General features: G+C 27.9%; 1 protein-coding gene across 3 annotated transcripts in view; it reads right to left on the bottom strand.

Annotated features, from left to right (window-relative positions):
* LOC107457355 (inactive tyrosine-protein kinase RYK) overlaps window positions 1-19,374 on the bottom strand; it is a 185,137-nt gene that overhangs the window by 38,766 nt on the left and 126,997 nt on the right. Inside the window, exon 1 of one of the 3 annotated variants that reach the window (XM_087166198.1) lies at window positions 11,967-12,471. The exons of 1 other annotated variant lie outside the window; for it this stretch is intronic. In XM_087166198.1, coding sequence (XP_087022324.1) covers window positions 11,967-12,078 — 112 coding nt within the window. In that variant the 5' untranslated portion in view covers window positions 12,079-12,471. Of the gene's footprint in view, window positions 1-11,966; window positions 12,472-19,374 lie in introns of those variants that run through there. One more of the 3 variants, XM_087166199.1, reaches the window with a different exon arrangement.

Raw genomic sequence — 19,374 nt, 5'->3', positions numbered from 1 at the left:
TGGTATACTTTGTTGGCTTATGTATGGTGTTTTATTTTTAAATAGAAAAGCAGTCTATTGCTAACTCATTCTTGGAATTATATCCTGGATTCTTGGAACCAATTTAATAGTATTTTATTAAATTGGTTAGATTCTTGGAATTAGTTCTAAAACATAGAATTAAAAAAGATAGTTTAAATTTTTTTTTCCATTCATATTTTAAAAAAAATCATCAATAACTGATTTTGTAATTACGCTCTCATTACATCTAAAATTATATTTTTCTATTTTTAAATACAAAAACAATCTATTGGATACTGATTCTTGGAATTATATCCTGGATTCTTGGAACCAATTTAATAGTATTTTATTAAATTGGTTAGATTCTTGGAATTAGTTCTAAAATATAGAATTAAAAAAAATAGTTTGAATTTTTTTTCCATTCATATTTAAAAAAAATCATCAATAACTGATTTTGTAATTACGCTCGCATTACATCTAAAATTATATTTTGCTACTTCTAAATACAAAAACAGTCTATTGGATACTGATTCTTGGAATTATATCCTGGATTCTTGGAACCATTTTAATAGTATTTTATTAAAATGGTTAGATTCTTGGAATTAGTTCTAAAATATAGAATTAAAAAAAATAGTTTGAATTTTTTTCCATTCATATTGAAAAAAAATCATCAATAACTGATTTTGTAATTACGCTCTCATTACATCTAAAATTATATTTTGCTACTTTTAAATACAAAAACAGTCTATTGGATACTGATTCTTGGAATTATATCCTGGATTCTTGGAACCAATTTAATAGTATTTTATTAAATTGGTTAGATTCTTGGAATTAGTTCTAAAAAATATAGAATTAAAAAAAATAGTTTGAATTTTTTTTCCATTCATATTTAAAAAAAATCATCAATAACTGATTTTGTAATTACGCTCTCATTACATCTAAAATTATATTTTGCTACTTTTAAATACAAAAACAGTCTATTGGATACTGATTCTTGGAATTATATCCTGGATTCTTGGAACCAATTTAATAGTATTTTATTAAATTGGTTAGATTCTTGGAATTAGTTCTAAAATATAGAATTAAAAAAAATAGTTTGAATTTTTTTTCCATTCATATTTAAAAAAAATCATCAATAACTGATTTTGTAATTACGCTCGCATTACATCTAAAATTATATTTTGCTACTTTTAAATACAAAAACAGTCTATTGGATACTGATTCTTGAAATTATATCCTGGATTCTTGGAACCAATTTAATAGTATTTTATTAAAATGGTTAGATTCTTGGAATTAGTTCTAAAATATAGAATTAAAAAAAATAGTTTGAATTTTTTTTCCATTCATATTTAAAAAAAATCATCAATAACTGATTTTGTAATTACGCTCTCATTACATCTAAAATTATATTTTGTTACTTTTAAATACAAAAACAGTCTATTGGATACTGATTCTTGGAATTATATCCTGGATTCTTGGAACCAATTTAATAGTATTTTATTAAATTGGTTAGATTCTTGGAATTAGTTCTAAAATATAGAATTAAAAAAAATAGTTTGAATTTTTTTTCCATTCATATTTAAAAAAAATCATCAATAACTGATTTTGTAATTACGCTCGCATTACATCTAAAATTATATTTTGCTACTTTTAAATACAAAAACAGTCTATTGGATACTGATTCTTGGAATTATATCCTGGATTCTTGGAACCAATTTAATAGTATTTTATTAAAATGGTTAGATTCTTGGAATTAGTTCTAAAATATAGAATTAAAAAAAATAGTTTGAATTTTTTTTCCATTCATATTTAAAAAAAATCATTAATAACTGATTTTGTAATTACGCTCTCATTACATCTAAAATTATATTTTGCTACTTTTAAATACAAAAACAGTCTATTGGATACTGATTCTTGGAATTATATCCTGGCTTCTTGGAACCAATTTAATAGTATTTTATTATATTGGTTAGATTCTTAGAATTAGTTCTAAAATATAGAATTAAAAAAAATAGTTTGAATTTTTTTTCCATTCATATTTAAAAAAAAATCATCAATAACTGATTTTGTAATTACGCTCTCATTACATCTAAAATTATATTTTGCTACTTTTAAATACAAAAACAGTCTATTGGATACTGATTCTTGGAATTATATCTTGGATTCTTGGAACCAATTTAATAGTATTTTATTAAATTGGTTAGATTCTTGGAATTAGTTCTAAAATATGGAATTAAAAAAGATAGTTTGAATTTTTTTCCATTCATATTTAAAAAAAATCATCAATAACTGATTTTTTAATTACGCTCTCATTACATCTAAAATTATATTTTGCTATTTTTAAATACAAAAACAGTCTATGGGATACTGATTCTTGGAATTATATCTTGGATTCTTGGAACCAATTTAATAGTATTTTATTAAATTGGTTAGATTCTTGGAATTAGTTCTAAAATATAGAATTAAAAAAAATAGTTTGAATTTTTTTCCATTCATATTTAAAAAAAATCATCAATAACTGATTTTGTAATTACGCTCTCATTACATCTAAAATTATATTTTGCTATTTTTAAATACAAAAACAGTCTATGGGATACTGATTCTTGGAATTATATCTTGGATTCTTGGAACCAATTTAATAATAACGGATACGGATTTCCGACCCGGATACGATTAGTAGAAGAGCTATAAAAATTTTGGACCTCTTAATGTTAGTTTTACTTCTTGCGCATTCCACCATATCTCATTAGTGCTTAAAGCGAATTGAAATTTTTTTCCACATAATTATAAAATCCCTTTATCCAATATGATAATTTCATGCAGAATATAACTTTTAGTAAATAGTTATTTTTTATAATTTTACTTAATAATAGTCGAAAATACTTTGAAATGTAAGGTATACAATTACATCACTTTAAGGAGTTAATATTATTCCGCGGAATACAAAATTTGAGCAAAATCGGTCTAATAGTTCCTGAGAAATTCAATTTTAAATGTATTATTTTTCCAAAATTTGACTTATTTTGCACATTGAACAACCAAACCGATGCACGGGAGTTAATTTTTTTACCATATTATTCAAGACAATAATTATTTACTTTGCTATATTTTGTCTAAATACTCCCTTACATTTCTTTTTTATATAGACAGGGCTCTGAGTTAAGACGTTATATAGCTTGTTAAGCATAGTTATTAAAGTAAGGATCCATACAATATATCGGAAGCCAATTCTTTTCTTGGTCATATGTGTTCTTTTTATTTGTGTCTAATTCCGACTTATTCTGTTTGTTAACTTACAAAGGTAGTTAATTTACCAGAACTTACTTATTAAAAATAGTTCCTGTGTTTATATTATAAAGAATAGCAGATGTGAAATTTCAATCTTTTTGTTACAGTGAATGCTATTTGTTTAACCATATATTACCGCAATTCCTAAATAATAATATATTTCCTGATTTTTTTAAATTTATGGGCATAGTAGTTCTTCGTTTAGTTATTACGTAGCATTTAGTTCTTAAAATAACGACATCAAATATTTTTTCAGACCTTTTTCATTGTGAGGTAAAAATAACTGAATTATATATTGGACAGGGGTTGAAGATACCATTGAGTCTGCCTTTGATATATTACAGATGTCCGTAAGCTAAACGTGACATGAGAAGCAAAGTGTAACAACAAAGTTCGAATATACAGAGAAGAGGAACACGTATCTCTGATATAGAACATATCTCTTCGAACAAGACAGGCAGCAAGTCTATTTCGATGCATCACTAACAACTTGTGGAGGGAGAAGAAAAACAAAAAACACAGTTACTCCCCTCACCATGTTCTAGAGTAAATGTACCACGCCCGAGGTAGTCCCCTTTTTTTTTTTTACCATATTATACTTTTTTTTGTTGAAATTTTTTTGTTTTTTTTCCTTCTTTTCTTATTCTGTTGTTTCAATAGTACTTTATGAGGGCTGAGTTAAAAGAGAGGAGGGCTTGATTTATCTACAGTTGTCGCATTTTTTTGTTTTTAAGAAGGTATGACTTAGGTATGATCTAGAGATTGCGGAGACAGTTTTTGCCGTGAAGGTCGCGGTACCACAGAAGACAGTAAATGACAAATAGACGCCGTTTGAGCCTGAGACATCCAGGTGTCACAATTTGTCATTCTGCGTAGCTTTATTAATGTGTCGCCTTTATGAGAAGCATTTATTTTAGAAACTATCGTTTGCTTTGAATTTATTTTAAAAATCATCGCTTGCGTTGCATTTATTTTAGAAATTATCCTTTGCGTTGCATATTTTGGTATGATCTAAAGATTGTGAGGGCTGTTTTTACTGTGAATTTCGCGGTACTACAGTCGACAGTAAGTGACAAATAAACGCCTTTTGAGCTCGAGACATCCAGGTGTCGCATTTGTCATTCCGTGTAGCTTTCATACTGAGATGCGTTTATTTTAGAAATATTGCATTTTTTTTAGTCATTATCGTTTGGTTTTTTATTTTTTTTGGAAATTATCGTTTGCTTGCGGAAATTCAAACAGATTTTAAAGATCATGTTCTTTTTTTAAATTTTGTAAAACACAAATTACAAATTATTTTCTTCTCAAGATAAAATCTAGGAAAACAAATCTGAATTAGTAAAATGTTAGAAAAAACAGTACTTAGTTTATATGTAAAAAGAATTATAAATTAGATCGCGATTCAAGAATAGTGACAGATCTAGGGGTCATGTACATGAAAATTAATTTTGAAAGGGAAAAACGAATTTCAAGGCTACAGATTTTTTAGGAGCACTTATACGATTGAAACCGTAAAAATAAAAATATTCACGAATGTCACAAGTATTTATTTACAACTCCTAAAAACTTCAAAACAAAATTTTCAATTTTTGATGCTGAAAATCCAGTTGGATAAGAACCGTTTTCTTTTTTTCCACGTCACAATTCCTCGCCAATTAATTCTTCCCCACTGGTATTCTCGTTGTTTTAACTAAACTCTTTTGTTCTTTTTTCCGCCCCTCTTCTTTTCCTCTGAGGTACATTCAAAGCACAAAGGTTTTTATAAAATTCTCGTCTCTCAGATCTTATTAGAAAGTTTTTCAGGGTTTGCAAATCTCGTTGTTTAGAAGTCTTTATGGGGACAATAGTGACGTAAAGTTTTCTTGTGGGGGACGATTTCCCTTTATGTTACCAGCGCTTATTAATATTGTTTTCCATTCCTGATCACTCTCATAAAGGTTTGACCGATAGAACAACTTTTCTTCTTCTTTTTATTCGGTTTTTATTTTATTTTATAAGCTGCGTTTAACAGCTGACCTAATTTCGATCTTACGACTATCAGTATTCAACTCCATATCTTGTAATTTTGAACATAACTCAGAAGGCGAGGGAACTCCTGGATTAAGTATTGAGTCAAATTAGCCTTCGAGGGGGACTTTTCGATGAAACTAATCCGCATTCGAGTTACATGAAGAGGAAAACCACGAAAACTTTTCACGATTTGCCCAAATACAAGGGGATTCTAACCAATGATCCGACTGCCACTGAGGATATTTTACGATAGCATTTTATTTTATTTTATAATTTTATAACCGTCGTTGAACAGAAGACCCGATTTTGGGTTTGCGATAACTAATCTGAGTAATAACTCTCAGAGAGAGCCGATTTTCCACGTTATTGAATTGCCAAAACTTAGTAATTATCAAAATGCTAACCGATGACGACTCAAGCGACTTTCTTGCTGAAAATGGGCGTAAACCATTTTTCCGCTTATGTCTTCAAATGTAAATAACAAGAACACGTATTAACAGTGTATTTAGTAGTATTTTTAGTGTATGTTAATAACAAGAATAAAAGTATTAGTTATGTATGTTAATAAAAAGTATACAGTACTACAGTGAAACATGGTACTATAGAAAAGGTACACGGTAAAATATTCCGGATCAAATTACGTTAAAAAGTACCGGCATTCAGTTTACTCTTCATCGTAAAATCCATTTTTACCGGAATATGTTACGGAAAGAGAAATTACAAAATCACTGAATCACACTAGTTAAATAAATATTACTGTAAATATTATGGTATAATATTTTGCGGAAAAAATAGATTTTACAGTAAGATCTATTTTACGAATGATGCACAGTTAAAACCGGTACCGTAATTTGATTCGTACTTTTTTCACAGTGCAACGACATAGATACCGCTCTAGTTCTGCTTTCTTCTAAGCTGTATATTTTTCATTGTAAATTTTTACCATAGTCAGATCTGCCATAGTTTTGCCATAGCTCAGATTAAATTGTGTGCAACATTTATAAATTGCTAATTAAGGCCATATCTCTAGACGTGAACGCGCAATTATAAAACTCATTTAACACAAGACGAAGTTCTGCGATTTAAAATAAACAATCTAATTTAAAAAGGATCATATTAAACTTTCCAATTTCACGAACAAAAAATTCACAATCCTGAAATAAATTGGTCAAAGAATATTATTTGCAAAATCATAATAAGTCTCTAATAAAATCATAATAATCTCTTATGATTTATTATGATCCATAAAATCTCTGCCATATCATTTTTTTCGTAGAAAGAGAAATGCCGGGAAAAGTTTCCAAATTGTAGAATGAAAGATGTTAGAAAAGAAGACTAGATGTCGAAAGATTAATTTCAAAGATTTGTTAAAACCCTTTTACCATTAGAGTGCTTTTTAACTATTTGAAATCTGATTATTTTAAATCCCATCATCCCTTTCCTCACTGTAATGTTGGCTTTTCTCCCTTAGGAGTCGAATTAGTTGGCCGAATTGATTCAGATTTTCGCTCTTTAACGTCCCCAAGGTGATTATGGTTAATCCTCAAAGTATACTGAGGATTATATAAAATATGAAACAGATATACGTGGTTAATATTTAAAAGGATTATTTTCAACCAGATAAGCATTAATTATTTAATAGTGTTTAAGATACGTTAATTTAAATATAATTAAACATTTCATCATAATTTTAAGAAATGTTAAAAATTTTTGTATCTATTTGTTTTGGTATTATATAAATTATTAAATTTTGCTACTTGTACTTTATATTCATTTCAATAAATTATTTTTAATAATGATTCCCTTGATTGTTTTACGTAAAATTATTTGTGCATTTTTAACAAAGCGTCAAAGAAAATGAAAAAGTAAGAACTCTTTATACTTTTGTCGCAGAATTTTTATGACACATATTTTTCAAACTACCATATGGTCGCATCAAACTTTCTATCAAGGCGACAAGCTTCAATAAGAATTTTTTAGCATATTTAAAAAAAACTAAACAAAGTTTCAAGTGATTAAAAAGTATATATATCTAAATAAAACAGTCGAATATTATTTTTCATTTAATGTTTACTATATTCCAGTATACCGTTTTCTGAGTAATGATAGCTCTATCTTCTTTGAAAAGAAATATATAATAAAATAAGAACAAAAATCGTAAGCAAAACAGAAGCACGTATAAAGAAATTTCTTGTTGCCAAAAAGAAAAGTAATGACGCAAAAGATTTTTCAAGCAGACGATAAAAATTCAAAACAATTTACAAAACTATCATCTCAGTGTGCCGAGGAGATTACATGCAGGTACCATTTTCGGCTGAAGTAATAAAGGTGTCTGAATAAAGAGTTTATGCTCGTTTTTTTTTAAAAAGATTTTTCTCACTGCAAGCATTTTTACCCTGACGCTTTTCCAAAATTATGCAGCTGACTTAAAAATACGAGTGGAACGTGAAATTTTCACTTTTATTGATTCTTTAATATAAGAGTTTAAGTAATCTCCGAAAGTATAAAAGTATACTACTGCTTTAGAGTTTGTCTGCCTGCATGGATTTATTATCAAAATAGTTAAAGATTGTTGACGCATGCAAATTTCTGTGCCTTTCAGATTAGGTAAATAATTTTTTTTTTAAAGTGCGCATTCCGAAAACTAAAGTTAAACTTAACCGATGATAATTTATTTTATCTTTGGATGATTTTTCTGATTGATATTGCTTTAAAAATCTCGAAATGGTAATGATAGATCTAAACATGGTAAAATTGGTACTCTTAATTTAAATATCTTTAATTTCTTTAATATTTATTGTAAATCTTCTTTATTTCAATAGATTACGTGCTAAGATTATGAATATTTAATGAGAATTTCTTTTGATGCAAGACTTAAAATTCCAACCTTGAAAAAAGAGAAAAAACATCTTGTATTGTGACAAAAAAAAAGAAAATAGATAAGAATAAAAAAAAATTAGCAAGTGGTTGAACAAAATTTTAAACTATAAAATTTTATGTATTGGACTCCTTTATATGGTCAAATAGATTTACGTATCGAGAAAAAATTAATTGAATTCATTTTATTATTTATAATTTTATTTGCTTAATTTTCCGTATTTTCCTAACAAAAAAAAAAGAAATAATATTTAAAAAACAAAGTGAAGTTCATCTCAATTTTTAAATAAAGATAATGTGAAATCTATTTTAAACATTTTCTATACTAAAATAGTTTAAAAATTATTTTAATTCAATAATATGTCATTATTTTCTAATATATTATTAAAATATATTAAAACTGTTGATCTTACAATAAAATATAATATCGTCTATTTCAGCAGTACTGAAATTTTAGAAGAAAATAAAATCGGAAATAAGAGTTCAGAGGGTAAAAAAGGAGGCAAAAGATGAAGTACTAAGGAAATAAAACAAAATAAAATAGTGGTCTGGGGGTGTTTTGTATAAGGTAGGGCATGCCCTTGAGTGCGTTTATCAGCTTAGTAGGCAACCCCATGCTGTTTAAGCTGCCTTTTCCTGCCACGAGGAATTTATGAAGGCAATAACAGGGTGGGGAAAAAGAAGTCAGCATAATTTTATTTTATTCTTTTATTTTATATCGTATAACTTAGTAAAATGTATATGTGATAATAGTAAACATATATCTGATAGTATTAATTTTTTTTGCTCAAAAGGAATATGTTATTGAAAGACACCTAAATTTTTTTTTTAATGTTATTTATTTATTTCCATTTTCTAAGCGTATACGTTACGAACGGTGTGATTAAATTGATTTTTTGATTTATTCATGCTTTTAGATCAGCCAATGGGAAGATAATAAACTTTGAAGAAATAATTGAAGGAATTTAAAAAAGAAGTGCATACAAATACATATTAATTTTAATTGTATTTTCTGACAATATCTATTTCATAATTATTTTTACCATGTAGTGTTACATGCTTTAAAACTTTCATGTTTTTTGAAATTCAGGCATGTTCAAAAGTTTTTATTTCAACCATTTTGTGCTAAAACATTTTCAAAGAAAGAACAAACAATTTACAATCGTATGAATTGGGGTGATTTTTAATAGTATGTATGGATAAAAAAAATAAAGTGGAAGAATTTAAAAATGATAAAAGTCCTTAGTTCGTTTCAAAATTTTTTGTCAAGTTGGATTAATGCAACAAGTTTCCACGCAGCTCAATTATAATCAATTTTATGAGGGATTAAGTTTGTATGAGGGATTTCCTCATTTTGTATGAGGGATAAAGTTTAGTAAAGATACTAGTACTTTCTCTCAGTGGCATTCTCAGGTTAGTAGCGTTTGGGTTTTTCGCGCACAAAGAAAAAAATTGAAAGCGTTTCTTGGAAATTTTGAATTTATTATTAAAAATCATCAGAAATTGCGACAAATAAGTTTGTTTAGGATGCTTGATAGTAAAAACTTAATGTTCAGCCATTTTTCAAACAGAAATATGGATGTATTTCTAAATGATGAAATATTTTTGGCTTTTCCTTCACCTTTCATTTTATAGAAATTTTGTCTTGACGATTTTTTGGTAAATGTAACGTCTTTTAGAGTGATTTCAGAATAATAACAATAAAAAAATAAATCAATAAAATAGCAAATCTTTAAAATTCATTCAAGTTATAAATTTACATGTTTGTCTTCTTTGCGAAAATTGAAATGATTAAAAAGTAACTGTGTAAAAAAAATAAAAACATGGTTTGAAAGAAAAATAACGATTTCTTTTCCTGAATAGTTTATATATCATTGGTGTCATTAAAGTATGGCAATAAACAAGTTTGAACTCTTAAACGAATTTGTATAACTTTTCCAATAATTTTGCCTTTCAATGCATAAATATGTTTTTTAAGTTCAATTACCGTTGATTTAAAATTATTTACTTAAGTAGAAACACGTTTTAAAAGGAGTTTGTAAACAAAATGAATATGTTGCTTCAGAAAGCTTTAGAAATGCTAACTTGGTAACGTAGTTCACGCATGCTATCACGTTAACGTTGTTCATTGAATTTATCTGACATTGTGAATAAAAAGTAATTAAATATTAAAGTACGTGCAATACTTTTTTTAACAAATAAAATTATAACTTAGCAAATGTACCTGATGATGACATATGTATTTTAAGAATTGAAGCATCTATAGTTAAATTTAAAATAATGGCTAACGCTTGAGCAATCAGAAAATTCCATTTCGTTTTTCGCTAATACCACTTGAACAGTTCGTAGTCGAAGGTTTTAATATCGATAGTGACCTTCTCAGTGCTTTCAAATATCAGTGTGCCAAATTTAATCTCTCTCTGATAGATTAAGAGTCGATAAAGGACACACTCACTGACACTCATTTATTTATATATATATAGAAGATAATATTTAAAATGACGATAATATTTAAAATAATGATAAAAAAGTGTGAGCAACACCTACTGTACTACAATTATTATCAATTTAAATAGTCAAAAATTAATTTATCGATTAAATATTTATTCATTGATTTACTGATTTATAAATTTGATTATTCATTGGTTTACTTCCTTTCTTCTCTCGTACTTTTCTCTCTTTACTCATTCACTATATGAATAATAGTTCATAAAAACAATTGCAATATCAAAGGGTTCATAACAAAATCCCATACTTTTCAAATTAAACTATACAAAAAAATTACGTGTAAATTAAATAACTCAAAAAACATGCAAAAGATATTTGATCGATCATCACGTATGAAACAAACAAAAATATGATATAATCAGTTGATTTTGTAACGAAATATGTCAAATAATTGCGAAATCAATTATCGCTATTTAAAGTCATACTTAATTTCTTCTCCGTAATAACTTAGCTATATAATTCTATCATAATAAAAAGAAGTTTTGTATATGAAATGATACAAGTGTGTTAGTTGACCACATTATTCGAACACACTTGCGTTCCCAACGTAAAAAAAGAAAAAAAAACGCACAGAAACAGAAGAAAAAATTATTTTTAAAAAATATTTTACTCACATTTATGCGAGAACTCGTTTAAATTATGTTTCAAAACTGCTATTACCAAAATTAATTGAATTATCATTCATATTGTATATTATACGCAAAATATTTCTTGCGTACATTAACGTACTAATTCGAAGCCCGAATTTTGTTCTGGTTCTAATTATTACTAAGTAAATTTAAAGATAGAACTATTTTTAATAACAACGCAACACTTAAATTGAATTTTTAATGCTTATTTGTTATTCACAACTGTTGATTTATTTTTTAGAATTTCTCCTCATCTTCGAATATAATGTTTTTTTAAACGTTTGTTGCATTAAACACTGATTCTATTGCATTTATTTGCGATAGATAGCAAATATCAAATTTAGAAGTCTTTATTATTACTGCAAACTCAATATTTGTCTTTAAAATTCTCAATATATTAGTCTTTAAAATGTATTATTTGGAATTTTTTGAAATTTAAAGCTAAACGTTTTAATAAATACACTAAAATCATTGCCGATTTAAATGTATAAGCATTTTCAAGCTATTTCCACTTTTAATTTAAATATTTAAATAAAAAATTTAGAAGCATTTACAAAGATGTATGTTATAAATTGAAACTTGATACACTTTTTTCACTTCATTTAAAATTTTAACTCTTTAAAAATTTTAAAGAACAATTTGCGCTTGACTTACCTAATATTCTTTTTCCTTCAGATCTGCTTACAAATAAATTAAACCACGCGGCAGCACCATCAAAGCTCAAAAAACACACGCACATAAAAATGGACATAAATCTTATTTTCATTTTGAAATAACTTTCAGTTTTCCTTTGCTAAATTTTTCAATTTATTTCATAATTCCACTTTTCTAATTTAGTTTTCTTTTTAGCCGCCATCTCCGAAATCTTTAAATCGAGCTTTTATTACTTGATTTTTCATGTTGAAAATATTATTTTATATTTTCACACACTACGAAACAGGTCTATTTTCTTCAATTTCTTTTTATGACACTGTAATCAGAATTTACTTATTTATTATTGTTTTACCATCTTGAATTTCCCGCGCTCATAGGTATACCGAGGGAAAAACTACTTGACATCCGTCCTAGCTGATGGCTGGTTGCGCTTTCAATGAAAACCTAGGTTGCTATGATACGGAGCACGCTAACCCTGGCGGTTCACTCAGTCGCCAAGGTGTGCAACTATTGCAGCATCGCCAAAGCTTCGTCAAATTCGGTTTTGCAAAGGTGCTGAAAGGATGCTTGGGATGAGGTCTCGTCCTGATCCTACAGAAGCTAAAAATGAGCGTTCTGTTATAGTTTTTAGCCCTTTGAAGACGATGTACACTAATGTTCCTTACATATATTATTTTTCAGACGCTCTAATTACAAGCAAAAATATATTTTGGTATTTTTGAATTATAAAAAAAATAGTTTAATAATTAATGTAAAGAATCTGTTAGATTATCGAATGATATTTGTACTAAAATATATCTGATATACCGTGAATTTTCATTATTATGAACTGAAACACTGTAATTCATTAAATATTACAGTAAAAATGAGGGTATAAAATTTTACTGCAATTTTTCAGAATTTTTTACAATGTATTTCTGGAACGAATAATATTTCCATTTGGAATCCATTATTATAAATCCATTTGGGAGAGTTTTTTTTCTTTTTTCAAAATGCAAATCTATATTTATCTACATTAATGTTTACATGAAAAAAATATTTACTCGATTTTATCTTTTTCATTATTAAAACTATTGATGAAGAAGACGTAAAGGACGTAATATTTTATTTTATCAACTTTCATTAAAATTTAGCTTTTTCCTAAAACAAAAAAATTAGCCTTAATAGCTGTTAATATAGTCAAATTACCGTAAGGCTAATCTTTATTGCCAAAATTATGTTTAGTGTGTTCTATTGAAAAAGCAACGGGCTTAGTTTCTTGTCACACAAAAATTAATTTTCTGTTACAGAATTTCATATAATGCTTTAAGAACTGGCTAAATTTAATAAATGTCTCCATATTTAAATGATTTTTTTTCTGCAGACAAAATCATTTACAAAAAGAGAAAAATTTAAATGCTATGAGTTTGAGAATATTGATCCATTCAGTAAAAATTACATAATAATAAGAAAATAAAAGTTATTGACAGAGTTATTCAGCATTAATTTTGGCGTTTATGTTCAGAGTTGTAATTTAATGGCAATTATACAGAATCTGCTAAACGTAATCAATAGATAAAATATCAAAACGATAAACCAAGAGGAGTTTGAAACTAAAAGCAACACGCACAAGATGAAATCAGAAAAAGGTAAAATAGTGAGAACACCAGGAGATCGTAGAATAAAATTTGTTATCCAATTGTGAACAATATGAGAAACAAGATTTTGTTATTATTACTTTTATTATATTATAATATTATTAAATTTTTTATTATAATTTTGTTAAGATTATCAGCGATTTCACGGTGCTATTAAAATATTTACGCTATTTTTATTTGTATCACCCTTCAAAATCAACTTTTTAGTTGTTAACAAATTAAATTCATGTAGCAAACTAGAGATTTTAATCCACCTTTAAATGATAAAGTAAAGGTTATTTCTAAATTAAAGCAAAATGTTAATTTTGTGCCAACAAATGCTGTCAACGAGAAAGAAAATATTACTGGGCTGCTGAAAGTTCAGGGTTATCAATGAACTTATACCCGAAAGAACAACACGTTCTTATTGCTGGGCAATATTTTGAGCAATTTTGAATTCCTTGTCTGGGTGATAATTTTCGTCCCTCAGACTATGCAATTAAGCATCGTATAAGACCTTTATTGGCAGAATGGATTAGGAGTCTAAAAACCTCTGCCTACTAAAGGCTGTCAAGTTAATAAATAAAATGAAAACATTAAAAAAAAATTACACCAAGAAGATTACAACATCCCTTGTTACCAATTACCATCCCTTGTTGCCAAAATTACCCAAAAATGTTGACAAGAGTGCGGAAGCTGTTTACTTTAGTTGCTATTCTAGTGTTAACTCTATGATGTCTGCCTTATAAATAAATAAGAATAATTTAATTTTCTATAAAACACTCAACATCATAAGATAAAAGTAATAAAAATCTCATAACGTTAGATTTTTTTTCAAAAAAATAATAAAAAGAATCGAAGCATTACGAAACACTGACAGACTCACACATATCGTTTGGTGGAATATAATTGAATTTCCATTAACGCGGTCAGCGTACATTAATTTATCCATTTCATTAAGTTGAAGACGCTGAAATGTCGCCTTATTTATCAAGCTATACGTGGTGACACTTGTCCCAACAATCCCAGGGAAGGTGCGGCTGGTCGGCAATTATCGGGAATCTGTTGGGCCATCCCTTGTCATTCCAACAGCGAAATAATAGCGGGGTGGAATTCCCAGTTGGAAATGCGGAATTCTCGATTCGATTTTCCGCGATTATCTTTCGCTCATGGAACATTCGAATGCAATTAATTACGCTAAAAATATGTGATAATGTGGAGTTTTCTGAAGTAATTAATGTTTGTTGCCATCGGTAATTGCCAACTGAAAGAGGGAATTTTCATTCTTTTTTGTGAGAATTGTGTTTGATTTGGCGAGGAAATGGATTTGAGCTGTTTGAAAGGGATTTTTTGGATCCTGATTAGAGCTGGTCGCTAAAGTTTGAAGAGCAAAACACTGAATTGATTATTATTTCTGTCATTGGAGTATTAAGTAAAAGAATCTTAAATGATTATTTTTTAAAATTATTTATTTATTTATTTTGCCTTTCAAATTTTTTTAAAATGTCCGATGGAGCTTCCTTCTTATGAAGTTACATTTGCAGAGAAAAATATTTCATTTTGTAACCGGCATTGAAAAACCGACTCATATTTAGCTTTACGGCTGCTAATGTTCAACTCCGCAAACATGTAATTTTATACCCAACCCAAAAGACAAGGGAACTCTCGGATTAAGCATTGGGGCAAAATAGCCGTCGACTTTTTGATAGAACTATCTCTTATTTGAGTTGAATTGGGAGGAAAACCACGAAAACCTCCCTATGGTTCTAACTCATGATCCGTCTACCATTGAGTATGTTTTACGTTATTTTAGCAGCCTATGTGAGCCGGGTGCAGAATTTGTAACGATCAGCCATCGCTGAGATTTGAACCATGTTTGCCTCATTGTAAAGCGAGCGGCCTATAGAAATATATGTAAATTTTCTAACTGTTGTCAGTTTATTTAACAGTTATTCATTACTGTTAGGTTAAGTTTTGCGCATTTTTATAGCGAGAGCCTCATTGCGAAAAAGACGGAAAACAGTCCAAATGAAGAAGAGCCGCAATTAATTGAAAGCGAAAAGTGTCTGAAAATCTGATTTTTTAATATTTAAAAAGTAATTTTCACATTGTATTGTTTGGATTCTAAAAATAAAAAATCGAAGGAGAATCAACGACATTGCTAATTTTCATGCAGGTGAAAAAGTTTCGCCAAATTAGCATTTCTTTGAAGCCTTCTTAATTTTTTTTATATATATTTATTATCTACGAGCATAAGCAATTATTTCATGCAAGAAGTATTTATATTATAGTATTTATAGTTTTAAATCTAAGTTTCGTTTTGAATTTCAGGCGCTTAAACTGTGGTTTTTTTTATTTTTTATTTATTTATTTTTTTGTTGACGAAAGTACTACAAATAACATTCTTAAGAAAAGATTTCAAAAAAATTTAATGGTTTTTGTGCATAAATAGTTAGGTTTACTAAGAAGATCGTAAGGTATGATTTAATATTAAAATTTAATTTATTAATTAAGCAAATGACCGCACGTGCAGCTTAGTGATTTTGACCCATTGAAAAACGAAATATTATTTTGCACATGTAGTTTTGTCAAAATGTATATCTAAGAATATGTAATTTGAATGGAAAGCTTGGAGTCGTTGCTTTTGATGGACCGAGAGTTTTATTCTATTTTAGAACCATTTTATTTTGACATCAATGCTCAAAAATGGTAGGAAACCTAATTTAATGTAGAGTTTTAATTTCTTCTTTGACAAGTAAAGTTTCAAACGTCAATCTTAGATCCACCAGATGGCGTAAATATTCATCCTAGTGTGTTTCTCGTAGTTACCTTTTCTGAAGTGAAATTACTTTAAGCAGTTTTCTTTTTTAGCTAATTTTTTAGCTTTTAAATAATTCACTTAAGTTAGTATATGTTTGAGTTTCAACTTTTTCCCCTGTTACCAGCTAATTTATTCTAGCATCAGCGTAATATTAAAAATATAAAAATTTTTTTCTCCAATTTTTTATCACATTTGTTTATAGAACGTATGCTTGCTTTTTGAAAACAAAACAACAGCTGGTTTTAAAGAATAGTTGGCCATTTTAACATTTTATCTCTTTTTTTCGTAGACAGTATGTAAAATGAAAAAAAGAAGATGAATGCAGTTAGTCAATCTATCTGATGGCGCTGTGTTATGGTTAAAATGTAAATATATTTAGAAATCTTTTTGAAAGAGGCCAAATGATTGAATAAATCAATCATGTATTAAAATCTGTTTTTATTTTATATTTTAAATCACTAGGGTAGAATTTGATAAAAATTTTCGTTACTTATCGGTAAATAACGATGGAGAATATGATTCCATTTGCTACCGATTAATAAGATGTTTAAACTCATTTTATATTTAAATTCAATGCGATCAGTTCAACAGACTATCAGAAATCATTTTGTTTTACACAAGAGATTATAGATGTACAAAGAAAATTAAAAAAATTTTCTTATTACATTTAAAAAGAATTAGAAAAAGAAATTAAAATGATTAATGCTTTTCGGTGCCATTTCATTTCTTAAACGGATTATTGATTTTATTGCCTCTTAAGAAAATCAAATCTTTTTTTTCTTCCTGTATGGGAATAGATGAATGATTTAGAAGCAAAAGATTTGTATCTACATCGTAAAGAATTTTGGAAATCGCAGTAAAAAGTACAGACATTCAAAATGAAGGTATCTTTTAATGTAAAATCCATTTCTTCTGGAACAAGTTACAAAAAAGAATATTTGATGTAACAAAACTTTTACAGTAATAATTATAGTAAAATCACTGAATCACTCTATCAAGTATTATTTTATATCCGTTGTTGAACAGCCAACCCAATTTTTGGGTTTAGGACAACTAATGTTCAACTCCGTAGCCTTGTAATTTTGAACCCAATCCAGAAGACAAGGAAACTCCTAGATCAGTACCCCCAGAGGTATTGGTTTGTTATGGGAACATGGAGGACTTTGCGACTCGGCAGATTTAGCGTGCATCAGTCTACACGGGGAGTCTTCGACCGGCTGGAATCGAACCCACGAACTCTTGGACATGGGCCCAGTGCTCTACTAACCACGCTATCTCCGCCTTAAATAAGTATTATCGTAAAAATTATGGTATGATATATCGTGTTGAAAATGAATTTTACGATGAAATGAGTTTTACAGTCAATAATATTACGGATGAGACACCCAAAGTGCCGGTACTTTATACCGTCAATTGATCACAATTTTTTACAGTGTATGACTTGAATGTTTATGGTACAGTGTTGAAAGTTACTTTAATCACTAAAAATTAGGAAGTTGTGTACAAAGACTTGTATACAAAAGTCACTTTTCTATCACTATGTATCAGGGTTTCCGGTACGGTAGCTTTTTTCGCAAAATGCGAAAAGACCCCTCAAAAATGCTAAAATTCAACAAAGCATTTTCGCATTTTTGCTAAAGGATTTTACTAAATTCCATTAAAGAAAAGCTTAGTAGAAGATTAATATTGAGGGCCCTGAAAGTGCATTTAACTTTCAAGAAGCATTTGTAAAATGGGCAAACATGAAAGAAAGGAAGATTGTTAATTATAAACCAAAATGTTTTGATAAATAATAAATGTGTTTTTTTTTTTTGTTATAGGTATTCTTTTTGATATTCTTGTACATTAAGCTATTCTTTGTCAGATAACTTACAGTACTTGTTTGATATAAAGTAATTTTATAAGCCTAATGGCATTTTAGCATTTTGCTAAAACTTTTTTTCAGATTTTAGCTTTTTTGCTAATGAATTTTTAGACTCAGCTTAAACCCTGCTATGTATGCATTATTAAATGTAAAATACAAGACACTTATTAAAAAATAATTTTTTCTTTGCTTATTTTGTAACAAAAAGCATTATGTTTACATTTATTTTATAATCTTCTGACAATGATATGAAGTTCAAACCATTGTCTTGAAACTATTGCTTCTAAAAACTCCCCCCCCCTCAACTCCCCTGGACGTCAATTAAGCTTTTCAATTGTCATCTGATGTATATATAATCATTGGTTAGTCCATTACACATACTTATTAAAATCTAATTATTTTAAAACAAGTTTTAAATTAGTTTACAATTGGAAATAAAATTCAATTCTTATCATAAATCATCGAATGTTAAAAGAAATTCGAACCATCATTGCTTAAAGCAATTCTTTGTGTTGAATTTTTCTCTTTTCCTCTTTTATGCGATCATCTGGCAAGGCTTTATGCGGGGAAGAAAACTTTACAGGTTTACAAGGATCGTTACGTGATGCTATTCACTCTCTTAGAAATATTTCAATAAGAAAGTTGGACAGAAAGAAATGAATAAAGGAAGAGAGACATAATAAGAAGGGAAAAAAAGTTTCTTTTGACGTTTTGTGACTCCAAAAATAGTGTCTTTTTTGAAAGTTTCAGCTTGGCTTCACTTTATTTGCCTTAAAAAAAGTTTATATGCTTTCATTTTTGTGTTCTTTACAAAGTCACGTAATACTTTTACAGAAAAAAGAGCTCTTTAATAAGATTAACGCAATGCGTGATATTTAGGACTTTTCAATATTTGCATTCATTCATTTTTCATCTCGTTTCAATATTTGCATTCATATCTTGTTATTGTTTAATTGTTTATTGCTGAAAGGTTTTTAAAGAACTTTCTGATTATTAATTTTTTTATATAAATTCACATATATGTCCTGTAATACTTTTTTAAAAAAAAGATTTGTTTTTTTTTTAAAAAAATTAACGCAATATTTTTCAATATTTTCATTCATTAAT

The sequence above is a fragment of the Parasteatoda tepidariorum genome, chromosome 6 (assembly GCF_982258835.1).
Source record: "Parasteatoda tepidariorum strain Cologne lab strain chromosome 6, Ptep-v5.0, whole genome shotgun sequence".
Classification (NCBI taxonomy): domain Eukaryota; kingdom Metazoa; phylum Arthropoda; class Arachnida; order Araneae; family Theridiidae; genus Parasteatoda; species Parasteatoda tepidariorum.
The sequence above is the reverse complement of the archived record's forward strand: the minus strand, read 5'-3'. Positions and strand labels throughout refer to the sequence as shown.